Source organism: Corapipo altera, unplaced genomic scaffold (assembly GCF_003945725.1).
Source record: "Corapipo altera isolate COAL_440 unplaced genomic scaffold, ASM394572v1 1, whole genome shotgun sequence".
Taxonomy (NCBI): Eukaryota; Metazoa; Chordata; class Aves; order Passeriformes; family Pipridae; genus Corapipo; species Corapipo altera.
The window spans coordinates 29,556,806-29,578,999 of record NW_020884873.1 but is presented as its reverse complement, the minus strand read 5'-3'; the positions used below and the strand labels follow the sequence as shown (position 1 = coordinate 29,578,999).

General features: G+C 36.6%; 1 protein-coding gene across 2 annotated transcripts in view; it reads left to right on the top strand.

Moving 5' to 3' along the window:
• ZDHHC17 (zinc finger DHHC-type containing 17) overlaps positions 1 to 22,194 on the top strand; it is a 70,388-nt gene that overhangs the window by 6,705 nt on the left and 41,489 nt on the right. For both annotated transcript variants that reach the window (XM_027655847.1, XM_027655857.1), the window contains exons 2-3: positions 10,933 to 11,036; positions 18,947 to 19,069. In XM_027655847.1, coding sequence (XP_027511648.1) covers positions 10,933 to 11,036; positions 18,947 to 19,069 — 227 coding nt within the window. The remainder of the gene's footprint in view (positions 1 to 10,932; positions 11,037 to 18,946; positions 19,070 to 22,194) is intronic.

Here is a 22,194-nt window from a genome sequence, read left to right as displayed (position 1 = left end):
CTAAGAAGGAGGAAGCACAGTAGGAAGAGAGAGAGGGCATCACAGTGTGCTTTGAAAACACTTGTATTTGCTGGCTCTGAGGGATGTGATTTTTATGATTGGGTTTAAGCCCTGGTGGAACCCAGGCACGGCCCTAGCCCCTTCCTGCAATTGTGTGGCCGGTAGGTGAATGGGGGAGGTACTTGCTTTGTGAGTCTGTGACCTGATCTAACTGGAACCATTACTGTGCTGTTGTGAGAACTAGTAAGAGTTAATGGAGGAGGTACAGCTGGGACCATGAGTGTGACCACCTGGCTAATGGCAGGTCAGTTTTAGCTTGTCTTAAGCTGATTGTGAAACCTACCTTTAAATGCTTCCAGCTGCACTCATCTGGCAGTGATGCTTATCTGGTCCCAGGATGAGCCAGTTCAGGGAAGTAAATCAATAGAAAATGCATCCAGTAAAAAACCCTGTGAATAACTTTTTGCCAGTTCACTGAAACTACTCGTGGTAGAATCAAGTGCACTACAGTACTAACAGAAGGTAGATGGTGAGCTGGCAGGACTGGTTTAGAAGGCAAGGAGTTGGATAGAATGGGACTGTTCTTAATTGTCAGACCATGGATTTACTACGCTGTCTCATTTGCTGCAGAAGATTGACTATTAGCATGTCTAGAAGCACCTTTCAGGCACTTCCTAGTTGAAGTGGGTAAACCAGCCAGAGTTTATTGTAAGTGGTAATGGGAGTTTGCTTTTCTGGCTGTTGATTTGAAGCTCCATTTACTGCTTCAAGGTTGTGGTGGGGAATGGTGAATTGAAATTTTTTATAAAGATTATGCACAACTTGCAGTAACTTTTTTCTGTATCTGCCAAGGAGAAAAGAGCATCCATAGCTAGGCTGACTGCTCGTTCTGTCATGTGCACTTTCCAGTGCTCAAATTCTTGATTTAATCCTTCTACTGTTGTGATGCTAGTAGGTTTGAAAATTGAATGAAAAGTCTTGATTTTTGAAAAAGAATATTCAGAATATCCTTTTCTGTGAATTTTAAAAAGAGGACTGTTTTTTCTCCAAGTAGCTGAGTGCATTTTTTAAGTTTAGCTCTTTTCAAGAGTGAAATATGAAATTAGTTTTACATTAATCTCATGACTGACTACTAATGCTAAGTCTCTCAGGGATTTTTTGGTTTTTTTGTGTTGAGTGATCTGCAAACTTTCAGTTGGAAAAAGTTTCATTTTTGCTGAAATCCTGAGAACACAATACAACATTCCTTTAAAAGAAAGCTAAAAACATGTATGTGTTAACGTAAGTTGCTGACTGAATGAAAGCTTTAAAGTGAGTTTTAAACCATAGTATTTTAAACTTTTAATTTTTTTAACCTTTACAAATTGTAGTAAACACAACTGTTTTAAATAGCACTTGCTGGTGATGCTATGTGTGCAAATACAAGGCTTTCCAAAAAGTCTATTTGTGAAGCTGTGGCTTCCTAAAGTATAACACTGTTCAATTTAGGAGCATCTGTAAGGAAATGACTAGAAAGTGGTTGATTGTTTGTGGATAGTTCTTTTGAAGAAACAAAACTTACTCATTACCAGCTGTGCTTTAAGTCACATGAGCTCTGACCTCTGCATGGAGTGGTTGGATTAAGGGCTCTGGTTGAGCATCTCTAACTCGTTATGTAAAAAATTAAATCTATGTTGGAGAGTAGGATTATGCTCTCTGTGTGATGGCTGACTTGCTTGTGGGTGGAACACTGTGTCAGCAAAAGGAACCACTTTATGGTGTTTGAAATGGGGCTTTTATTAATCTATTTTGCTGCTTTTTAAAGAAGGAATTGTCTATTTCAACTGTAGCTTGCTTTGAAAAAAAAAATCTGAGTATTAGGTGCAGGTCTTTTCCCATTGTTTATGTATTCTATAATTAGCTTTGCCAGGGATGTTCATAAATGCATCTTTTAGCATGTCAAGAAACCATGCAGGTAGACCAAAAGTTTGGGAGGTAAACCAAACAGACTTTGCAGCAAAATGGCAAACGTAATGGAAAGCAGTGACAGAATTACCATTGAATGGAAGTTTATTTTGTCGTGTCGTACTCATTTTGTGTAATTTAATGCTGTGATGGGGGCAGGAAGAATCCTAGCAGAAATCATATGGGTCAAAGTAAGGCAAGTCTGATGGTATATATTTGCAAGTCAAACACTGAACTTTAAAAAAAGAAAAAAGACATAATTTGAGCAATTAGAAAGAAAAAGCAGAACTGCACACTTTTTTTCCTGATGGAGAATGTAATCTGGTTTAGATGGAAGTCTTCTAGCATGTATTAGCTAAACTGAAGGTGTGTATGAATCATTCCATTTCAGACAATCTTAGGAGCTCAGAGATTCTGAACTCTCTGGCTCCTCAAATGGATGAACCTACATGGCCATACAGAATTCCTCTTTCTTTGGCTAGGACTTCATATGAGTATGAGAAGGATCAGACTGTTCCCACTTGATGACAGTCAACAGCTAGTCAGAGTAGCCATTACAGCAGTAAATGTAGGGAGAAAACAGTTTCTAGAGAAGGAAAAGCTATTCTTCTTATGCCTGTAAAGAATTAAATGGGATTCTCTCCAAAATGAAGACATGATCATTTTCACCTCTGTTTCTGTGACTTTCTGTGTTGCAGATTAGGTGAAGGGGTAGGGGCAGGAAAGTGATCATAAACTTCAGAAAAGGATCTTTCATTAAAAATGGTAAAATACCAACAGTATCTCTCTTTTCTTTGTGATTAATTGTTTGAGCATTTTTCTATTACTGCTAATGAATTAGTCATTATGTGTATATAAATGAACATGGGTGTTTACAATGTGTAAATAACTATATATAAATTTATCTGTATAGATTCTTGCACCTTTTTAAAAGTAGGAGGAGGATGGGGAGAGCAAACTAAAAAGCATTCTATTTTAGTAAATGATAAACAGGGAAATTGAACACCCAAATATGGGGGAAGGAATTCTTTAATAATAACCTCCAGTAGTCCCTGCTAAATGTAACACTCATGCATGAGGATTATTTTATTATTTAGCTTCCATGAAATAGTTGCAGTCACTTCCAATTTTATTATGATTCTTTTGACTGCAGCCAGACATTAAAATAGTGTAGTCATCAATTAAAAAAGAAACTACTTTGTTTCTAATAAGAAACAGAGGCAACAGTATGCAATATTTTATAGAAAGTAATGCTTTTGTTGCTAAGTTTTTATTTTAAAACTTCATAGTATTTTCTCTTTAAGTCTCAATTATCTTGGTCACCATTCAGAATTTAAGTGTCTGATTTTGATCATGGTGTCGCTTCCTTGCAGTGATATTGCATAATGTTAAAGGCAAAGCAGTCCTGGCCATCTGTTAATGCTACCAGAGCCATGTGTAGCAGCTGTAAGCAGCAGTTTTTTCCTCCCTTCCTTATGTCCAAGCAGGCATATTGACCTATTCATATCCTCCTGCTCTATATAATTGTGAATTATAAAATTGCTATCTCAGAATAATTCAGTCTTAGTCATCTTGTTCTTTAATGCATTAAACTTCATAATTTTTTCTGAGAATACTATTCTCAGAATTTTCCTTAAGCTTATTTAATTTAGGCTTTTTTATTAGAAAAGATTAAAAGCTTTGAGTATTATGGGGAAATGAGCATAACTTTATTTGTGCATTTGGTTATGAGGAGGATTGATTGGGAATGCTGGTATTAGCACACCTTCAAAAATTAACACTTATTTTTCCCCCTCTCTCCCCTGCACTTTGTCTTTTTTCCTTTGGAGTTATATTTCATATTTTGCTGTACCTTCTCTTTCTGCATCTTATTGGTCCTGTTTGGCAGAGGAGGTTTCCTTTTCTTCTCTGTGTTGTTTCTTTTTCCCAGAACACCTTTTATTTTTTTTTTCTTTAAAACATTATTCTCCCTCTTTTGAGGTTCTTTTTTTTCCTACACTGCATTACTTGTGCATCTGTGCAAGCAGTCTGCACATTCTGTGGCTAATGGGTGATGACAAACTAGTCACAGATGCGTAAGAGTGAATACGGCACTGTCAAAGGATAGTCACTGAAGTGGGAAGCTCATCTAGAAGTGACCCTTGGTAGTAATTGGAGAACCAAATTTGATTCTTGTAAATAAGCAAAATCTGTCTTTCTTGCAACCTTCTAAGCCAACCAACTCTAGCAGTTTCTAAGTAGAATAATTTTCTTCAGCCTGTCAATCTGACTTCCTTGAATATTTAAAAGCTGGAGTGTGTTGCTCCATGATTACTTAGTCAAATTAACAATTAACAGCTGCCAAAACGTTCCTGCTACCTTCTGTTTACTCGCTTTCCCTCTCTCAGTGGCTCTGGAGCCTGTGTTTTCACAGGCAAAACAGATTCAACTTGTTGTCCTAGTAAAAGGTTCAGTTTTTTCTGTTTCTTGTTGGTCCCCCCTGCCTCCTCACTGTAATGAATTGAGTGGGCACAGTGTGATGACAGCTCTGAGCACCAAACCTGGCTTGGGTCAGGCAGCAGGAGCAGGAGCCAAGAGCAGTGGGGGAGAGTGGGCAGAGAAATGACCTTTCTCTTCTGGTAATGGTAAACCACTGATTTGGCTCAAGTCATGCTTGGACATGGCTCCTTGAAACAGAATGAAATAAGTAGAGATTTAGTGTTTGCAGCCTGCTTATTGTAAATCAGTGAAATCAGGCTCTGCTCTGCTACCTTCTGCTGAGTTTTCCTGACTTTCAGCTGGGGAAGAGCCACTGTCACTAAAGACCAAAATAGTGAAGAACAAATGTGCTTGGGTTTCAATTAGTTTTTCATCCTTTAATTAGCTGTTAATGTTTTTTAACAGTGGATGATCATTAAAAAATTGAATTTTCGTGGAATAAATATTTTCATCATAAGAAGAAAAATATTTTAACACTTGGGAATACTGCTGAAGCCATTTGTGAATGTGGTTTATATTCTAGGCTCAAAGTATCATGTCGTTACTGTATTATCAATCTGTCATATCGTATGTTTAAAGAAGTCAGTATTTTCAAGAATTTTAAGTATTTTCCTAAAATTTTTGTGAGGGCATATGAATTTAGAGGAGGTTCATTCTTTTACGTGAGAACTTAAAAAAAGTCTAAAATCATTATTTTTCACCTTTTTATGTTTATTTCTGTTCCTTTAATATTGGGGGGCAGGTAATCTAGGTTAGTGTAGGATAACATTGGGCTTTCTCTTCTGTCCAGCAGGTTCTAGGAAGTAATCTCTATTTTGTCTGATTTAATTTTCTGTTAAACTCCAGAAAGAGATGCTGTCTGAATGTCGTACTTGCGATTTCTTTCTAGCTTAGCTGCAGATTCAGAATGACTGACGTTGGGCAAACTCACCCCTGGTGTATCACCACTGCGGTTGATCCTGCTGGGGCAGCACAGGCTCTGTGATGCCTGGGCACTCAGCTCTGTGCAGGCAGCCTGCTGCTGGCTTAGGGATGTGCCTGTGTGTGCTGTGGCAGCAATGATGGTTGTGCCTGCATTGAAACCATTATATGTGGTAGCAGTGCATGTAAAAAAAGGTTGTGTTTAACATCCTCAGCTTTTTAAGTGGCAGTCTTTTAAATTGCTATGCTAAACATTTAAAAATAGAGAACTTGCCAAAGAATGTGTTAGAAATGTTAAATTTTTGCTAGTTCTTAAGCTTTGGTGTGGTTTTGTTCTAAGCCATGTCTTTTATGTGGCCTATAATGTGCAAGCACTTGGAATTTTGGTGTCTATACAAGTTTTATTAAGTAATTGAGTTGATATCCTTGCATATTTAGGCTTAGCTTTTTCACTTTCAAGTGTTGGCTTGTCTTACTGCTGAGTCCTTCTTGCAAACTTAATGGTTTAAATATACTGTTATAGTCCTAGAGACAAATTAATTACTTTCCATAATGGCATTTGAAAATCTTCTCTCCTTTCTGATCATGTTTGTAACAATGTAGTGTGGTCAAATGAAACAATCATGATACTCTCCTTTTCTGATTCTTTCTTTTCAACTAACTGCAGAGCCATAGGGCAAAGCTTGACCGCTGGCTGCGCAGATACAAAGAAGAGTTTACATTTACTCTTTTTCATTTGAACAACAGATGCTTCAGAAAACATTTATTTGTCTCTAGTATAAGTATTAGAAAATACGGGTTTCAATTGTAGGATTTTTTTTCTTTTAAAAGGACTTGTGAGTTTTAGGAATGTGCTTTTGGCTTTCAGTGCTGTTCGTTGAATAACTAAGAGCTTTGCACTTCATTTGGAAATGACTTTATTGATAGGACCAAATACATGTCAGGCATAAGGTTATACTAGTTTGGTTGAAGTAATTTGAAGTCTGATTATTTCCATTTTTTCCATTAGTGGGTATATATAGCCTTTGTAAAAGCAAAGATGGTCAAGTTCTGTTGACTAAGTATATCACAAGTCATGACATTTTGGAAGTTTAAGTGTTGAATGCAATAGTTTTGGTTTCCTACAAAGTTAATATTTAATCAAACTAGTAGGCTTTCTAAGCAGAGAGATAAATAACCAAAGTGTTCTGAGAATTGCCTAAGACTGATACGAACTGTGAAATCAAAAGCTCGAGGTTCAAGGAGAGAATTTGCCAGCTGTGTTTGGTAGGCACAGTGGTAACACCCCGAGCAGATAGCTGGTTTGCATTCGCTCCTTGTAGGTCTTCTAATGGTCTCGTACTTGAGGCTATCAGTTGATTTCCTGTTCCTGGTAACTTGCCCAGTTAAAATGGTGAAAACCTGGATTACATTCTCTTAATGTTAGTATTTATTTCTTTCTAAATAATTCTGTCTAGAATAACTAGAAGAAACTACTTTTCTGCATTTATAGTACTGTGTCCTAGCCCTGCACAGGATTTGCAGTTCCTAGCTGCTGCCTTGCTTCTTTCATTTTTCCCTTGTCAGCCAAGTGTAGTGTGTAACAGCATTATTTGCACTGCCTTGATCCAAATTACCTGTCACGGGGTGAATCAAGTATTACTGTGATTCACAGAATCCAGGTTCTCTTTTCTCTTGATTCCTGGCAGCTTTTTGACTTAATAACTGAGAAGCTACTCTGCAGATCAGTCATCAACCAGGCACTTATAATGCCAGGTAAGAGTTAAACACAGTGTAGTGGCACTTAGAGGAGCCAGCATTCTACTATGAGCCAACATGCAGCTACCAAGTTGCTTAGATAATACTGAGTGATAAATTTTTAGTCTAAGATTGGGAATCTGTGTCCAGGCTGCAGAGACCTGACTGTATTGGATGAGAATTCAGATTTTATAGGCTTTCCTGTGATTTGTCCTAAAAGATTTACTTCCAAAATGAGCAGAGTTTGCATCTTCTTTTCAGGCACATCTGAAGTCATTCTTTTTTCCATAGTTCACATTATGGCATAGAAGAATTTTGTGGTATGATGTTGGAGGATGTGATGTTCATACACATTTCAGGATTTTAGGAATTGTTTCAACTATTCTTAAATGTAAAGTATGAACTCAACTCTCTTAGTAAATCATGGAACATAGGGTTCACACTTCATATTTGTTGTGAGTCTTTATATTAAACAAATGGATTGTAGCTGCTCATGTATGTCTGGGGGAAAGAAGGAGAACTGCTTTTTGCTTAGTCATGTCATGCATCACCTGCCATCGCCTCAAATCTAACTTTTTTATCACTTCAGCTATTTTGCATTAATGTATATTGAAATATTCAAATTTTGTTAAAAACAGTATTTCAGAGATGCTATCAGTACAAAAGGAAATTAAAAATGATACCTTTTTTCAAGTTAAGGGTACTGTCATTAGCTTTAAGTCATTAGAAAAGTAGTAGATATGGTGTTGGAGGAGGTAAGGAATATACTCTCTCACTTTTTTGAATTTACATGGTTAATAGTTAAAATGTAAGGTTTTGTTGTGTTCCCATAAATCTTTTTATGAAAACAGTATCATAAGGCTGTGATTTCGTGATCACTCTAGGCTGACATAAATTTACACTGCCAGGAAATGTTCTCTTGACTGGCTAGTGCAGGCTCAAGGGAACAGAAACCTGATTTGCATGCTTGGAGTGGTCAGGAAAATACAGTTTAAGAAAAATAGTGTTCTCTGGTACAGTAATACCTGACTGAAAAATAACCCAAGTTTCTCAGTTTGCTTTTAATAATTATTAGATAAGAAGAGAGACTTTTCCCCCTCCCAGTAGCTGTGGAAGGCTAAGAAATACATCAAACTACTGTCTCCTCATCAAGATGCTCTAGGACAGTGAATTTTTTTTGTTCTGGTCTCTGCCAACTTATCCTTTAGCTTTTCATGGTCTGAGGATTACAACTGGATATATAAAATCCTGCTGCAGTTGTGTGGTGTAATAATGGGTTAACAGAGATATCTAAATCCTGCTTTTGAAAAGAGGAAATGATGTGGGACAAAATAATGAATTTAGTTTTCTCTTATACTTTTTTTTTTTTTTTAGTTGTAATGATGTCTGGTATCTTTTACAGCATCCTGTACTCGGAATAACACTCTGGCCTATCTAGTAGCTGGGGAAAAAAAGATTTGGATAAGCTGTTGTTCTTCAAAACAAAGTGAAGCTGTGTTTCTGAATTGTAGGAGACAATTGGATGGCGGCAGATGCCCTGTTACATTTTTAGGTTGTCTCTCCTGTAGAGATGGCAACAGAGCAATCTTCCTGCTGGGCTGGCAATGCTTAATTGGTTCATCTAGATAGTTTTTCAGACTTGGAAAGAAAAATTAAGTGACACAGAATAATGTTGTGGTCAAGGAAAGATATAATCTGGCAATCACTTAGGTGCTGTGTGAAATGGAAAAATTTGTTTTTCTGAAGAAAAGTCATGCATAAGAATAAATCTCTTTTCAAAATGAAGACTTTTGCTGCATTAGTTGTCAGTGTTACTGTGTTCTGGTTTTAAAGTCCTAAATGACTGAATTTCTTGAAAGATTTTTTAGTGTATAAAATGTCATAATTTTTCTAACTATATAAATTACTATATAAATTCAGTACTACAAAATATACTTAATGCAGTAGAATGTGTACTCATACTTAGATTTTTTTCCTCCTGTCTGAAATAGGTATGTTGTATGTAACCACTACAAATGTGATCTACTAAAGTTACTCAGTTTTTAAGTAATTACTGAGAGTTTTCAGATTTGCAGCTAGACTAACTTCTTGATAGTTTACTCTGAGATTATAAGTGGTATCCAAAGCTTTTAGACTTCTGCCTAAGAAGTACTTCAGGGTGTTGAAATCTGGAAATATTTAAAATGTGTTTTTTTGACTTAAGTCTTCTTCTATGTCTAAAAGACATAGATAATGTATGTAATAATTTTAGGGTAGAGATACTTATTTTAAAATAACTTTAATGATAAAAATTTGTGATGATGGATTTGATTACCAGCATCCAGCTACCAGGAGGAATTGTATTTATACAGCCAAGATGAGTAATGTCTGGATTGAGAGTCAGAGAGGAGTTCACTTAAGCTCCCATCCAGTCAATGGAGAGCTGGTTAACGTTGTCCCAGGAAGCAAGAAAACGCTTTGGCTGATTAGCCACAACTGGGCACGTTAAGAAGCTACATCTCATTGTGACCAACAATTCCTTTTGCAGGAATTACTGCACAGCTGAGAGAACGTGAGAAATAGGGAGGCCTGCTCATCTTGGCAGTAGGAGTCTCCCTAGCCCTAATATATCTTAGTCACTTAAGGTATCAGTTCAACATAGACCTCTTGGGAGAGGTAGTGGTGGGGATTTGTGACTGTGAATCCTTGTTAAGGTTAAGTGCACTACGTGATCATTGTCTTAACTCATTTATCTTTATTTTAAAAAAAATTAAAAATCTGTCTAGTATAATAATGAACAAGTTGATCACACATTTCAGTAACTAAGAGGAAGTTGGAATTGTTTAATTAAACACCTTTCACAAGGTGTTTAAAAGTGTTTCCACATTTAGAGTAAAGAAAAAATTTCTGTTCCTGGAAGTATATGTTGGGGAAAACTGACTGAAAGTAAATAATACATTTTAATGAAACCACTTGAAATTCATTTTTAGAATTCCGAGAAAGCTTACTGCTTTTCTTGTTTATTCATGCGCGTTTTCACGTTTTGTGTAGCTATGCTGAGTTGCATGGCTAATACAAAGAGGCAATCAGCTACAGTATGTGTAACAAATCAAAAATTGTCCAGAAGCTGTATAAAATTTATCATTCAATTTCAGCTTGAAGAGCTTTCACATGCAGGAATTTTGTAGAGAAAAATGGTGTGTTGCTGCCCTAGTGATCTCTTAATACAGTGTTTGAATACAGATTCCACAAGGGAAACATTGAACCTAGAAGTGTTGCCCTTCATCAATAGAATTAAGGCAAGGAGTTGTATCTGGTGAAGAACGTGTCATGGTCATGCCATTTATTTCTGAGGCCTGTAGGTTAAACATACACAGATAACCTCTGAAGCTTGGGCTGGAACTGAAGAATCAATAAAGCATCAGTAGATTTTAGTCAGTGTTATTAATCATTCCCAGTTACTTTTTTATAGAAGGTATTTGACTATGCTATTTGAAATACAATGTTTATTTGTAGAAACAGAGTGAGACTTTGTCAGTTTATGGCAAATAGGGTTTTAGCTATGCTATGTTTTATTTATAAAAGCAAAGTAAAGCAAAACAAAAAACCATACCCAAAGAAAATTACTGTTACATTTTGTTAACATTGTATAAAGTTACCTTCCTCCAGGATTTGGCAGAACTCTGCAATTACAAGTCGTGTTCTCTGTAAAGTATTTCAGTTCTACACTGGGGAATGTGGCAGCCTGCTTTCCAAAATGTAGAAATGTACCATCCTCATATTTAGGTAGCTTTAGTTTTGCTTATGTTTTTTTTTTTTTTTCTGAGAAACTTGCTGGTTTGGGTGTTCTAAAAGCAAGTTTGTCTTTTTTAGGAATTAAAACCTCAAAGCCATTACAACCATGGATATAGTGAATCTCTTGGACGGAAAAGCCACATTGATGATTACAGCACTTGGGACATTGTTAAAGCCACACAGTAAGTTTATTTTTGAGCATTAGATTTGTCTGTGTCTGTATTAGTTAGAAACAGTAAAATGGATTGTATTATTTATGTAAAGTGGAAGGTAAACTGTATTTGTCAATACAAGAGTGGAAAATTTCAGAAGTGATTACTGTTAGGACAAATTTATGAGCGAGTGTTGTATGAAAATATATGGGAGGAATTATGGTAAGTTGTAAATAGATGGCTCTAGGAGAGATTGTTGGAAGAGAACGGGAGGTTTTCTTCCTGTTGGTACTAATGTTTATTTTCTGTAGGTGATGATTAAGAGGTAAGTAGGTAACATTTATATGCAAACATAACGGTTTAATTGATTTATAGGAAGGTAGGAAGACTGTGTCTCTGTAACTTGCTTCCTTATCTCTGATTCTGCACTTTCAGTGCTGCTATGACACCGAGTTTATTGCTGAAAAAGGATTGTAGGAGTAAACTGTGTGCAAATTTAGTAATTGTGTTCTTAATGTACATGAATTACACAAATTTGTTACACAGTAGTAACATACTAATTCACAAGACTTTCTAGAGTGTTGTCATGATGCTACTTTTTAGTTTGTTATTGTTTGCCATTCAGAAACCACTGTCACTTTTCTGCAATGAGCTGATATGGAGATTTGTAAGATTTTTATTTTTAATGTATTGTTAATTTGAATGCTTAAACCATTATGTATCTTGCAGAGCTATTTGCCTTTTTCTTCTTAAAAGAAAATTTTTCTTTCCTTTTTTTCCTAAAAGACACCTCCCCCAGTTGAAAGAAGCAACTCTGCATGTGACATAGGCCCAGTTTAGGTTTAGGAAGTATGTACTTTCCTTCACTTTTTGTTTTGAGTTGTAAAGAGTTTAGCTTCCTGAAACAGATGTTGACTGACTCTGCAATTGTTGCTCTAAATACTTTAATAGTAATACTACAACCTATAATACTCACATTAGGGGATTTTTAGAAGTTAAAATATTGGCACTGTATCAAACCAGCTGCTTCTTATAAAAGCATGAAAGTGTGGCAGCAGAAGTGGTTTTGTATGTTACTTGCTTGTATTCTCATATGCTCACTGCGTATTTGAAAACCTAAAACACCTTCCTCCCCATTAACTCTCAAATTTAGACTGTACTTTCAGCTGAGTTGTTACAGTTCTTTTCTGGTCTCCTCAAGCAAGAATCAGTGGATCTGAGTTACTTTTTTATTCCTTCCCAGTCATGATAAGATGTGATTTACACAGAGGATGACATCTCACCAAAGAGCATTTCAGTTTCTTATCATAACCCTAACGGTTAATATTATAGGGAAGGGGGACTGCCAACTTGAAGTTGTGGTATCCAGGCAGCATTTCCCTGACTAGAGGGGAGAATTCACCTTTATTTTAAGTATTTACTAGAACATGAAGGACACTCTATATAAAATGTCTGTTATAAAGGGAAATATCTCTGAAATTTAAGGCAGAACATAAACCCACCAAATATCATAAGGCTTGCAGTGAAATAAATAATGCTACTAATATATTATGTCAGTGTTATTAAAAATATATACTTTTTCTACTAAAATGGTGTATTTACAGTTATAGAAATATAACATACCATATGTATGTAGGAAAATAACTGATCTTATCCTCTACCTTTTGTCCTCAAAAATCAATACTCAGCTTAAAATATCTGCTGACTTTCTTTACTTTTTAGTTCAGTGTTAATGTAATGATGCCATAAAAAGTTTTTGTAAAAAAGGGCCTCTCAACAGTCTCCCAGAATAGTTCCCCCAAGCAGTTCAGTAAGTTCAATCAAAATATAGCAAAATACAATAAGGATCATTTTAGGTCTCTTGGTTTGGGTGGGGTTTTTTTCCCCAAGTCCAGTTTCTCCTGTGAAAGTAACTAGTTATGCAAGATGATGATGAAAAAAAATGGGATGAGAACATTTAAAACTCATTTATGTTTTATATATGCTATTTGGCTGTAGAATTATATTTTGAGATATTTTTATTGACACTGGACTACAGAGAAATAAAACAATGTTTGTAAAATAGTGCATTTGATTTTATGTTTTCCAACAAGGAAAAATAAGGGCTTGCAAACTCCACATGTTTTCCCATAAGTATTTATATGTTGTTTCCTATCTGATTGAACTGTTTCGGTGCTCTATCTTCTTAATCTGTAGATTGGACACATTAAATTAACATGCTTATACACTAAGAGCTACAAATCTAATAGCCTCTTAGAATCACATTAAGACTTTGTATAGAAAACAGTGGTTCAGCTAATTTTCTCATTGAAAGCAGCTTATTGGTCTTGGTATTTTTTCCCCATGATGCTCCTCATAGGTTCTCCCACTGGGAGAAGTTCTCTCTCTGGGGCCCTAGGCATGCTTTATATAAAAAATAGTCTCTCTCTGTTTTTATTTTGCAGAAACATTTGCTGGAGTAAAAATCATAGTGTTTGGTTTTAGTACCTATGAATATGAGGAACACTTTTCACTGGCTTTGTTATAAGGATGTCCAAGAGCATCTAGGTAGCTTTAAAAGTAGTAGTGGCTCAGCTCTTCATCTTGCAGATGTTAGAATATGTGTGTAATTTTTTGGCATCTTGTATTTGGTTATAGCAAAATTGTTTCATTCATAGAAAGTTTCATTGTGTTTCTGAAAGCAGAAGCAGGCCACTCATCTGTATTTGAAAAACTGTTTTCAAAGGAGCAATAAAAAAACCATCCTTTGGTTTTATTCCTCTGTGATAATCAGTGTTCTTGCTGGAGCTCCAAGGGAAAGGAATCTTGTCACAAAAGAGAAAAAAAAAATCATAAGCAATGTAGAAGTGAAGTTTAATGGTGATATGTTGGATATGTTTATTTCTATCTCGTTTGGCCGCAGTAGCCCTCTGTCACCCTAGGTGGGAGTCATTAACTTTTAATATGATGTCTTGGAAAGGGTACTGTGTTAACAACTTAAAGTTGCTGCTTCTGTTTTGTTTTAAATCTTTAAAGCCATGAAACTGAGGAGAAGTAGCTAATGCTCACAGGTAGAAAGTATATGATGGGTTATCAGTAGGAGAACAAAATCTGAGATGTACTAATCATTGCACTGTATTCTTCAGTTCTGTTGAGAGTGAAGCCTTTGGCTTGTAGTGAGCTTGAGCAAATTCTGAAAGTATGTTAAATAATGAATTATGATACCATTATGAACATGGATATTAAACATTAGTGATATTAACAAGTGCTTTTGTGACATCTGGAAGATTGATTCCTTGTGCTCAAGTGTTACGATTTCATTATTGCAAGATTAACTTTTCTATTAGTTTTATTCACTGAGATAATTTCATTCAAAATGAAGTCGTGTGCGTTGTGAAATAGTGCAGCATAAAATACGAAATATGCTGAATCTTGCCAAGGAATGAAATTATTGGATATATTTGAGAATAGCTTTTTTCATCACTATTGCTCATCAGTCATAAGGTAACTGATTAAAAAAAAGATATATTGGGAATAATCCAAATTGCTAAGAGTTAGCCAAAGGAATGATTACTTCTGACTTCTTTCAACTGCTTACAGGGGAGAGTGGGCAGACTATGACATAGGTACACATCCATTATTCCTGGTCATTTGTACCCGTGGGGTTTGATTATATTGCTGAAAGTGAAACGTACCTACAGTTCATTTGGAAGGGTGGAACTTTTTTAACCACATTAGTAATATAGCCAGAACTGTCCAGACAATTTAAGGCTCTGGAACATATTTAAAAGCCAAATTTCTCATCTTTCAACATTGCTATTAATGGTTCTTTAAGTAGCTCTTGAGTGATACCTTTTCTGTTGAAAACAAAAATGTCTTACTGTTTAGCACAAAAACCCTTGCGAATGTTTTAAAGGCTTTATTAGTATTTAACAACCATCATTCATGGGAATGAGATTTCAAAAGATAAAAAAGATCATTTTTCTGTTTATTTCACTTCCAGTTAAAACAGCTTTGATGTGAGTTACAATGATAAGACGAGGGAGTGAGCTCCTGGCTTACCTACTCTTTGTTGGCATGGTGATGTGCTCACTGTAGAGATATTCCTTCCTATTATTCTGGCCAAATTTCATGTTAATCATGCAACAAAGCTGGAAGTGTCTATGTGTTTGTAGACAAAAGATTAAAAAATGGATTACGTATTTAAAATTACAGAAGGCAATAGGGTACTACTGTTTTTCAAAGTATTAAGGTCAGAATATCTTTAACGTGTGGTGACAAATAAAATGATGCAGGTTAGTTACTGAAATAGCTCAGACTGTGATAGCAAAATGAGCTACCACAGTGGTATTTTTGCCGTGCAAGGACTAGTCCTATTTCTTTCAAGACAAGCTCAAAAATATACTTTAATTATGCTCCGTATCGATGTTTACAGCGTCACCCTCTAGAATGCTGAAATATTCAGCATTTCAGATGCTGAAGTATTTGTTAGATTCATACATCATGTCTTGTGAGGATTTGAATCTTTCCCTCCATGCCTCTTGAAGGGCATAGAGCCCTTTATAACAACATTACAAGCACAATTATGCTGAGTGTCTGAAATGGGTGACTTTGTCATTTTGTAACCTAACAGTGCATCATGAAGCTTTGGAAAAAGGCAAGGTGAAATCAGCTTCAGCAAAATGATGGAAGAAGACTGTAGTTGTATGTGAGAGGAGAATGCTGTGTTTCTAGGACAGAGCTCAAGAAACCATAACTGCTACAGGTTCAGGGTTTTATTTAATTGTTGAGAGCCTGCTGTTTCCAGGAAGAGGAGCAAATTGTTGTAAATTCCTGGCTTTTTTTTGCCAGGCCAATTCTGTGAGTCAAGATCCTTGAGTCCTCTTGTGACAATTTAATAAATTGAAGATTCATTAAATTACACCTTGTGTTTTACATTGTTTGTAATCAGTTATGATTGAGTTCAAGATACCAAAATGAATTGCTAGGAACAGACAAACTGATGGTGACTTAAATTAAAAAATTGCTATATACGTCACTCTCAGTATCACTTCTGGAAAGACTTTTGTTTCCCTGGAAAGGCTCTTCTGATGTATTGCAGAACTTCATGTTTTGTTCTGTGGCCAAGTAGTACTAAGTACTTGTGACTTGCAGTTTGCCTTCCAGTGGGTGGAATGGAAGTCTATGATGCTAAGCCCGAAGAAGGAGTCAATCAGAAGGGTAAAAGTGAGAACTTAAGAGCGGAGATAAACAAAGTTTAATACATAAAGCAAAAGCTGCACATGCAAGTAAAGCAAAACAAGGAATTCAGTCACCACTTCCCGTGGGTAGGTGGGTGTTCGGCCATGTCCATCTCATGTAGTGGTTACTTGGGAGGACAAGCACCTTGACTCTGAATGTCTCCTCTTCTTCCCTCAGCTTTTATTGCTGAGCACACTGTCGTGTAATATTGCATATCTCTTTGATCAGTTGGGGTCAGCTGTCCCAGCTGTGTCCCCTCCCAGCTTCTTGTGTACCTCCAGTCTCTGCGCTGTCAGGGCAGAATGAGGAACAGCAAACGCCTTGACCGTGTGTCAGGCACCATTCAGCAATAGCTAAAATGTTGGTATGTTAATCAACACTTTTACTCACAAATGTTAAACACAGCTACCTAGGAGCCACTGTGAAAAAGATTAACTTGATCCCAGCTGAAAGAAGTACATATAATGAAAATCCTAATCCATTGCATGAAAGCTTTACATGATTGACTCTTACACTTCATAGGAAGTTAGCATTGTTGTATCCCTGTGTTCTTTGTATCTTTACAATAAGTTAGAATATTGTATTAATATAATTCCTACTTGTTGTGTAGTTCTACTTACTAAAGCAGGATAAGAGTCAACTAAACTCAACCTCAGGCAGTAGATTTTTTTTTTTTTAGCTGGTGGCTGTTAAATCTAATAGCAGGACTTTAAGTCAATAATTTTGTACATTTTGGCTTCAGTTGGTAGTTTAAATGAAGGCAGCAGGCTTGTCTGCAGTAGGAAGGAGTCCTAACAGCTGACTGGAGTAGAACAGCTTGTCAACAAATGGTTGTTTTACCATTCTGTATGAATCCATTTCCAGGCTACCTTCAGATGCTGTAATATGCTAGCAATAAGTACCGTAATAAGATCAAAATTTGCTGTCCTGCTTTTGGAAGTATGTGCTTTCCCATCTCTTCTACTGTCTCTTTTTACTCATTGTTCTTGTCTGACCTGCCTTTTGTAGTCTTAACCTGTTTCAGTGGCCCTTCCAACTGGGATGGGAAATCAGGAATGATACATAAGCGTTAAGCCACTTGTACAAGCACTCATCAGGCTACATTGCTCATGTAGGTTGGTACTTGGGAGATAGTGTGCCTGAAGGCTGGCTCAGTTTTCTTGGCAGTTATGTTTGTTTGAGTGTATGTGTCTTGTCTAGCTGGTTGCATATTTTTCAGTCATCATAAACCAAACATCTTCTTTCCACTACCCCCAACTGATTAAAACCAAAGTTTTGCTGTCAGAATTATTCCCTACTGCTGCTTTTTTACTCAGTCTGAGGGACCAGATTTTACAGGTGTGGTGCCACTTGGTATGTACTGCACACAATAGTTTTTGTTCTGGTTTCCTGTAATGTTGGAAAAGATAATAGGTATGACAGCAATTCCCGGCATTTTTTGTGATTTCTGGTGGAACTTACTTAAGGAGTTGAAAACAATGCAATCTAAGTAGGCTAGTTATGTCTATTATTCCTTTTTTAATAGTGTTCGACTAGTTTTTATGCTTCAAACCTGTGATACACTTGGAAAGCACTTGAGTTTTGTTGGATTGAGTCATTTGAGGATTCATTATGGGAACACTGTCCAGATTGAGGTTGCATTCAAATGCATGAAAGAAAGAGTAAGAATGGCACCTACCCCAGGAAAAAGGTTTCTGCATCAGTTATGCAAGCTGATCAAGTGGAGTAGAAGGACCTTGTCTAAGGCTGTTTCTTCTGCAGACAGTAGAATGTAGAAACAGCACATAAAAAACTTAGTTAAATTTCAACTTTGAGAGGCTGTTAAAATTCTCCTTTAGCAGAAGTCAGATGTTACGAGGCACTGACCTTGATTTCAAGGCATGCCCCCATGTCAGTCTTCTCCTTGAGACTTGAGAAATCCTTATGGGTTGCGCAGATTTTGAAATGCAGTGTTTACTTGCTCTTCTGCATTGCTTTTATTGACACGAAAAAAGGTGGCGAAAGAGCGTAAACATCAAGACAAACATTATTTAATGTTGAAGTTACTCCTACATGAGATGCCTAAGTGATGTTTATGCTTCCTGATTTGTTTCAACTTTAAAAATGTATGCAGAATTTTTTTTCAAAGGACGGTAGATGACATTTAATAGTCCTCTTTAATGAAAGAATAAATTTCATAATAATATGAATTTTGACATGGTCTCAAGAAGAAAATGGTACTAACTTGTATCGGGAAGATCGCTATTTGTTGTCTGAGAAGAAAAGTGGGAAATACTTGAGCTGTTTGTGTTTGTAATTGACTTGATGATCTTACTTGCTGAATTTTAGGAAGATATTGTCAAATCAGCTGATTAAGCTTTTTTTTTGGTCTTCAAGAGCTGGAAAGGAAGTAAAACAGGGTGAGAGAAACACATGTAGTGGAGTTCCCAGGAACTGAAGAGTTATCCAAATTTGGTATAGTATTGATAGATATTTTGCCTTGCTCTGCAGTGCAGTTTGCTAGGGACACAAGTTTTCTGTAAAATCTTGAATTGATTGATGTAACTTCAGTGGAAGCTTCTTGTTGTAAGAGATTTGTAATCAAATAGAAACAGAAAGTAAATTTTCTTCTTCCTTTCTCTTCTGTTGAAAATTTTGTGTTGTGATTAAAAGTGTGATGTTTGACGAATGCGTTTTTATCTAAGGTGAGAGCTTTGATAAATGTTATTTTATTCTTGAAGGTATGGAATATATGAGCGATGTAGAGAGTTGGTGGAAGCTGGATATGATGTACGACAACCAGACAAAGAAAACGTAACACTTCTCCATTGGGCTGCAATCAACAACAGGATAGATCTGGTGAAGTATGTATTACACTTTAAGTTAAACAAAAATTATTTGCATCCTTAAAAGTCTTGATTTCTCTTTTTTAAGACAACTGAATGTCTTTAAATCTAATGTGTCTAATATGTCCTTTTTCCTTGACAGTATGTCAGAGCTCTTATCCCTTCTTGATGCATCTCTGCCACTGTGACAGACAGCATTGCATTTTCTTCCTGCTGTTTATTAGAATGCATGTGACTCTTGATGTGTTTAACTGTATCTAAAATTCCTTTCACCTGATGCAGTTCTTACAAACTTAAGTTCCTCTGTCTTTAGCGGATCTTGTTTATTTTGGTTTATGTAATTCACCATATTGTGCTCTCTCTCACTGTTTCTTTGCAAGACACTAGTTCATTCTTTTTCCTTAGAATGAAATTATTCTGTTGTGGTTTTGGTTTTTTTTGTTTAAGCCTATCATATCTTTCCCCAAGTCTTCACTATTTCCCCATTATATGCAGTGGATAATTTCATTTAAAATGTTGGCTATTAAGCTTGGTACTACAGAGATAGAATATAAGTCGTCTGCTCTCATGATACAGGATCTCAGTGTCTTGCTTAGTGGGTATTGACTATGTAAGATCTTCCCAATTAAGTAGCTTAGCAGCTTGTCTGTTGAGAGTGCAGGCTTGGAATTAGACTTCTCTTATTTTTAGTTTTTCTTCATCCCATCTATTGTGAAACATGAGATTCAGCATAGATAACAGTGAAACACATTGATAAGGAAAACTGCTGAACTTTTTCATATTTCTGTAGGATCGGGGTTAAGTGTCAACAGCACAATTCTGTTTTCATCATGACACTGATCTATTAGTATCTCTTCAACTCAGTTTTGTGAGAATGCAAAAAATGGCCTTATATTTCTGCAGTTACCTGCCTGCATTTCTCCATCCCCTATGTTAAACTTTCTCCAGACAAGGATTTCTCTTCTACTTTTCCTGCTTCTAGCAACAGTGACTGCATGCACTTTGATTCCACAAGCACTGAATGCAAGCTGGGGTAGTTTTCAAATGCCTGGCAAAGACTTAGTGATCTTAATGCGGAGATCAGTGGAAGTATTTTCTTCTTAAGGCAACCTCTTATCAAATCTGCTTGCTTTGAATGTAAGTAGCTTGCTTAAATAGGACTTGCATACCTGGTGTCTTCTGGTGGAAGCTTAGATGAATCACCGAGAGTAGAATTGCCCAGTTCTTTCTTTGTTCAGGGGCATTCTCACTGAGCACAAAATTCCTTCTGCAAGATGTGCTTAGACAAGGAGATTAAGTTCTCAGTCTGATTTTGCAGCAAATCTCACCATTTATGTGTACTGAAACTGAAATGCAGTGATAAATCTCAACTTAGTCTAAGAACATGCTTAAAGAAACATAAAATGTTATTTCAATGCACCATCTGGCAGGAGATTGTCGCCTTGTCTTTTTCCAGTTGTCAAACTGCAAGTTCTTCCATCTAAATAAAACCTACTAACCAGTGTGGTTCTGCTGCTCAGCAGAATCTGAACATATTCTGCGTTTCTGCAAGGACCAGTGTTTGAATGAAGGCAATCTGTTTAGTGTTCACCTCCCTGTGAGTGGCTGTCACATCAGAGAAATGGATCCAAGCTTTGACTGTGAATTTCTCTGTGCTGTCTTTTTATCTGAACAAGATTTCCTTTGGAACTCCTTTCCAAGGGGGACTAAATAGTTTCTCAGTGTCTTTTTCAAATACGTTTGTTGGTAGCTGATACTTCATTCTAACAAAACTACATTATCTCTTTAGCTTACATGTGCTCTGTGTTTTCACCTATATGGGACCAAGACTTTGACAAAATATTTGGTTGTTCTCATGGAGAAATCCAGAGAGATGTTGAAGTTTTGTTCTTTTAGTATTGGACACCAGAGGAGTGGACTGTCCTGCATTTATCAGAGCAGATCTTGTTTGTCATACAAGCAGGTTTTTACCTTGGCAAATCTGATGAAGTACTCGATTGTGTCTGATGTCTCTAAAGCAACTGTATAAAAGAACTTTTACTTTAGATGTTTTTAGTGTGGACATGTGTAGTTAATGCATTCTTCTGCTCCTAAAGGTTCCTATAAGGGCTATTTTTGAAATTTCACTCTCTGAATCAATAAGCATTAAAGAAAATTAAGACAGTTACTTAAGAATAATGTTTTTCAAGTTGTTCTATTTGTTGACCTTTTTCTTGCCATGTCTTGAAACACCTAGAAGAATTTGAGATACCAGAAACTCAGCACTGAGGATTTGAAGGACAACTTGTTGAGGGCAGGAGTGCAACGTTCATATATACCTGACAGATAGTTTCAAAGTAGAAAGTCTGTAGGCACAGGTACTTGAAATGTCCAAGCACTTTAGAATCTGTACCTAGGTAATACTTTTCAAAGTTTCATTCAGTGGTGAATGAAAAACTAGAAACCTTCTGGGAAGGCCTGTATTTAGAAACATTGATTTCTTTCTAAAGCGTGCATTTTCTTTCACAAAGGAAAAGTAATATTGCCAGTTTAGTGTCTCAGATAAAACAGTAAGGAAAACAGTTCACAGAAACAGTACAAATGACTGTGACTACGAGTTATTGCAGTTAAAAATGGGTAATTTCTTTTGCTCCTACAGGTAGCTCATCTTTTTATAAATCTTCACAGAATCAGAGGATATGCTATGTTGGAAGGGACCCTTAAGGATCATTAAGTCCAACCCTTAGCCCTGCACAGGACCATCCCCAAGAGTCACACCATGTGCCTGACAGTATCATCCAAATACTTCTTGAACTCTGTCAGGCTTGGTGCTGTGACTGCTTCCCTGGGGAGCCTGTTCCAGTGCCCAACCACCCTCTGGGTTAAGAACCTCTCTCTAATATCCAATCTAAACCTCCCCTGACACAACTTGAGGTCATTCCCTCAGGTCCTGTCACTAGTCACCACAGAGAAGAGATCACTGTCTGCCTCTCCTCTTCCTCTCGTGAGGAAGTTGTAACTGCAGTGAGAGCTCCCCTCAGTCTCCCCTTCTTCAGACTGAACACACCAAGTGACCTCAACCACTCCTCATACGGCTTCCTCTCAAGGCTCTTCACCATGCTCATTGCCCTCTTTTGTACGCTCTCTAGAAGCTTAATATCTTT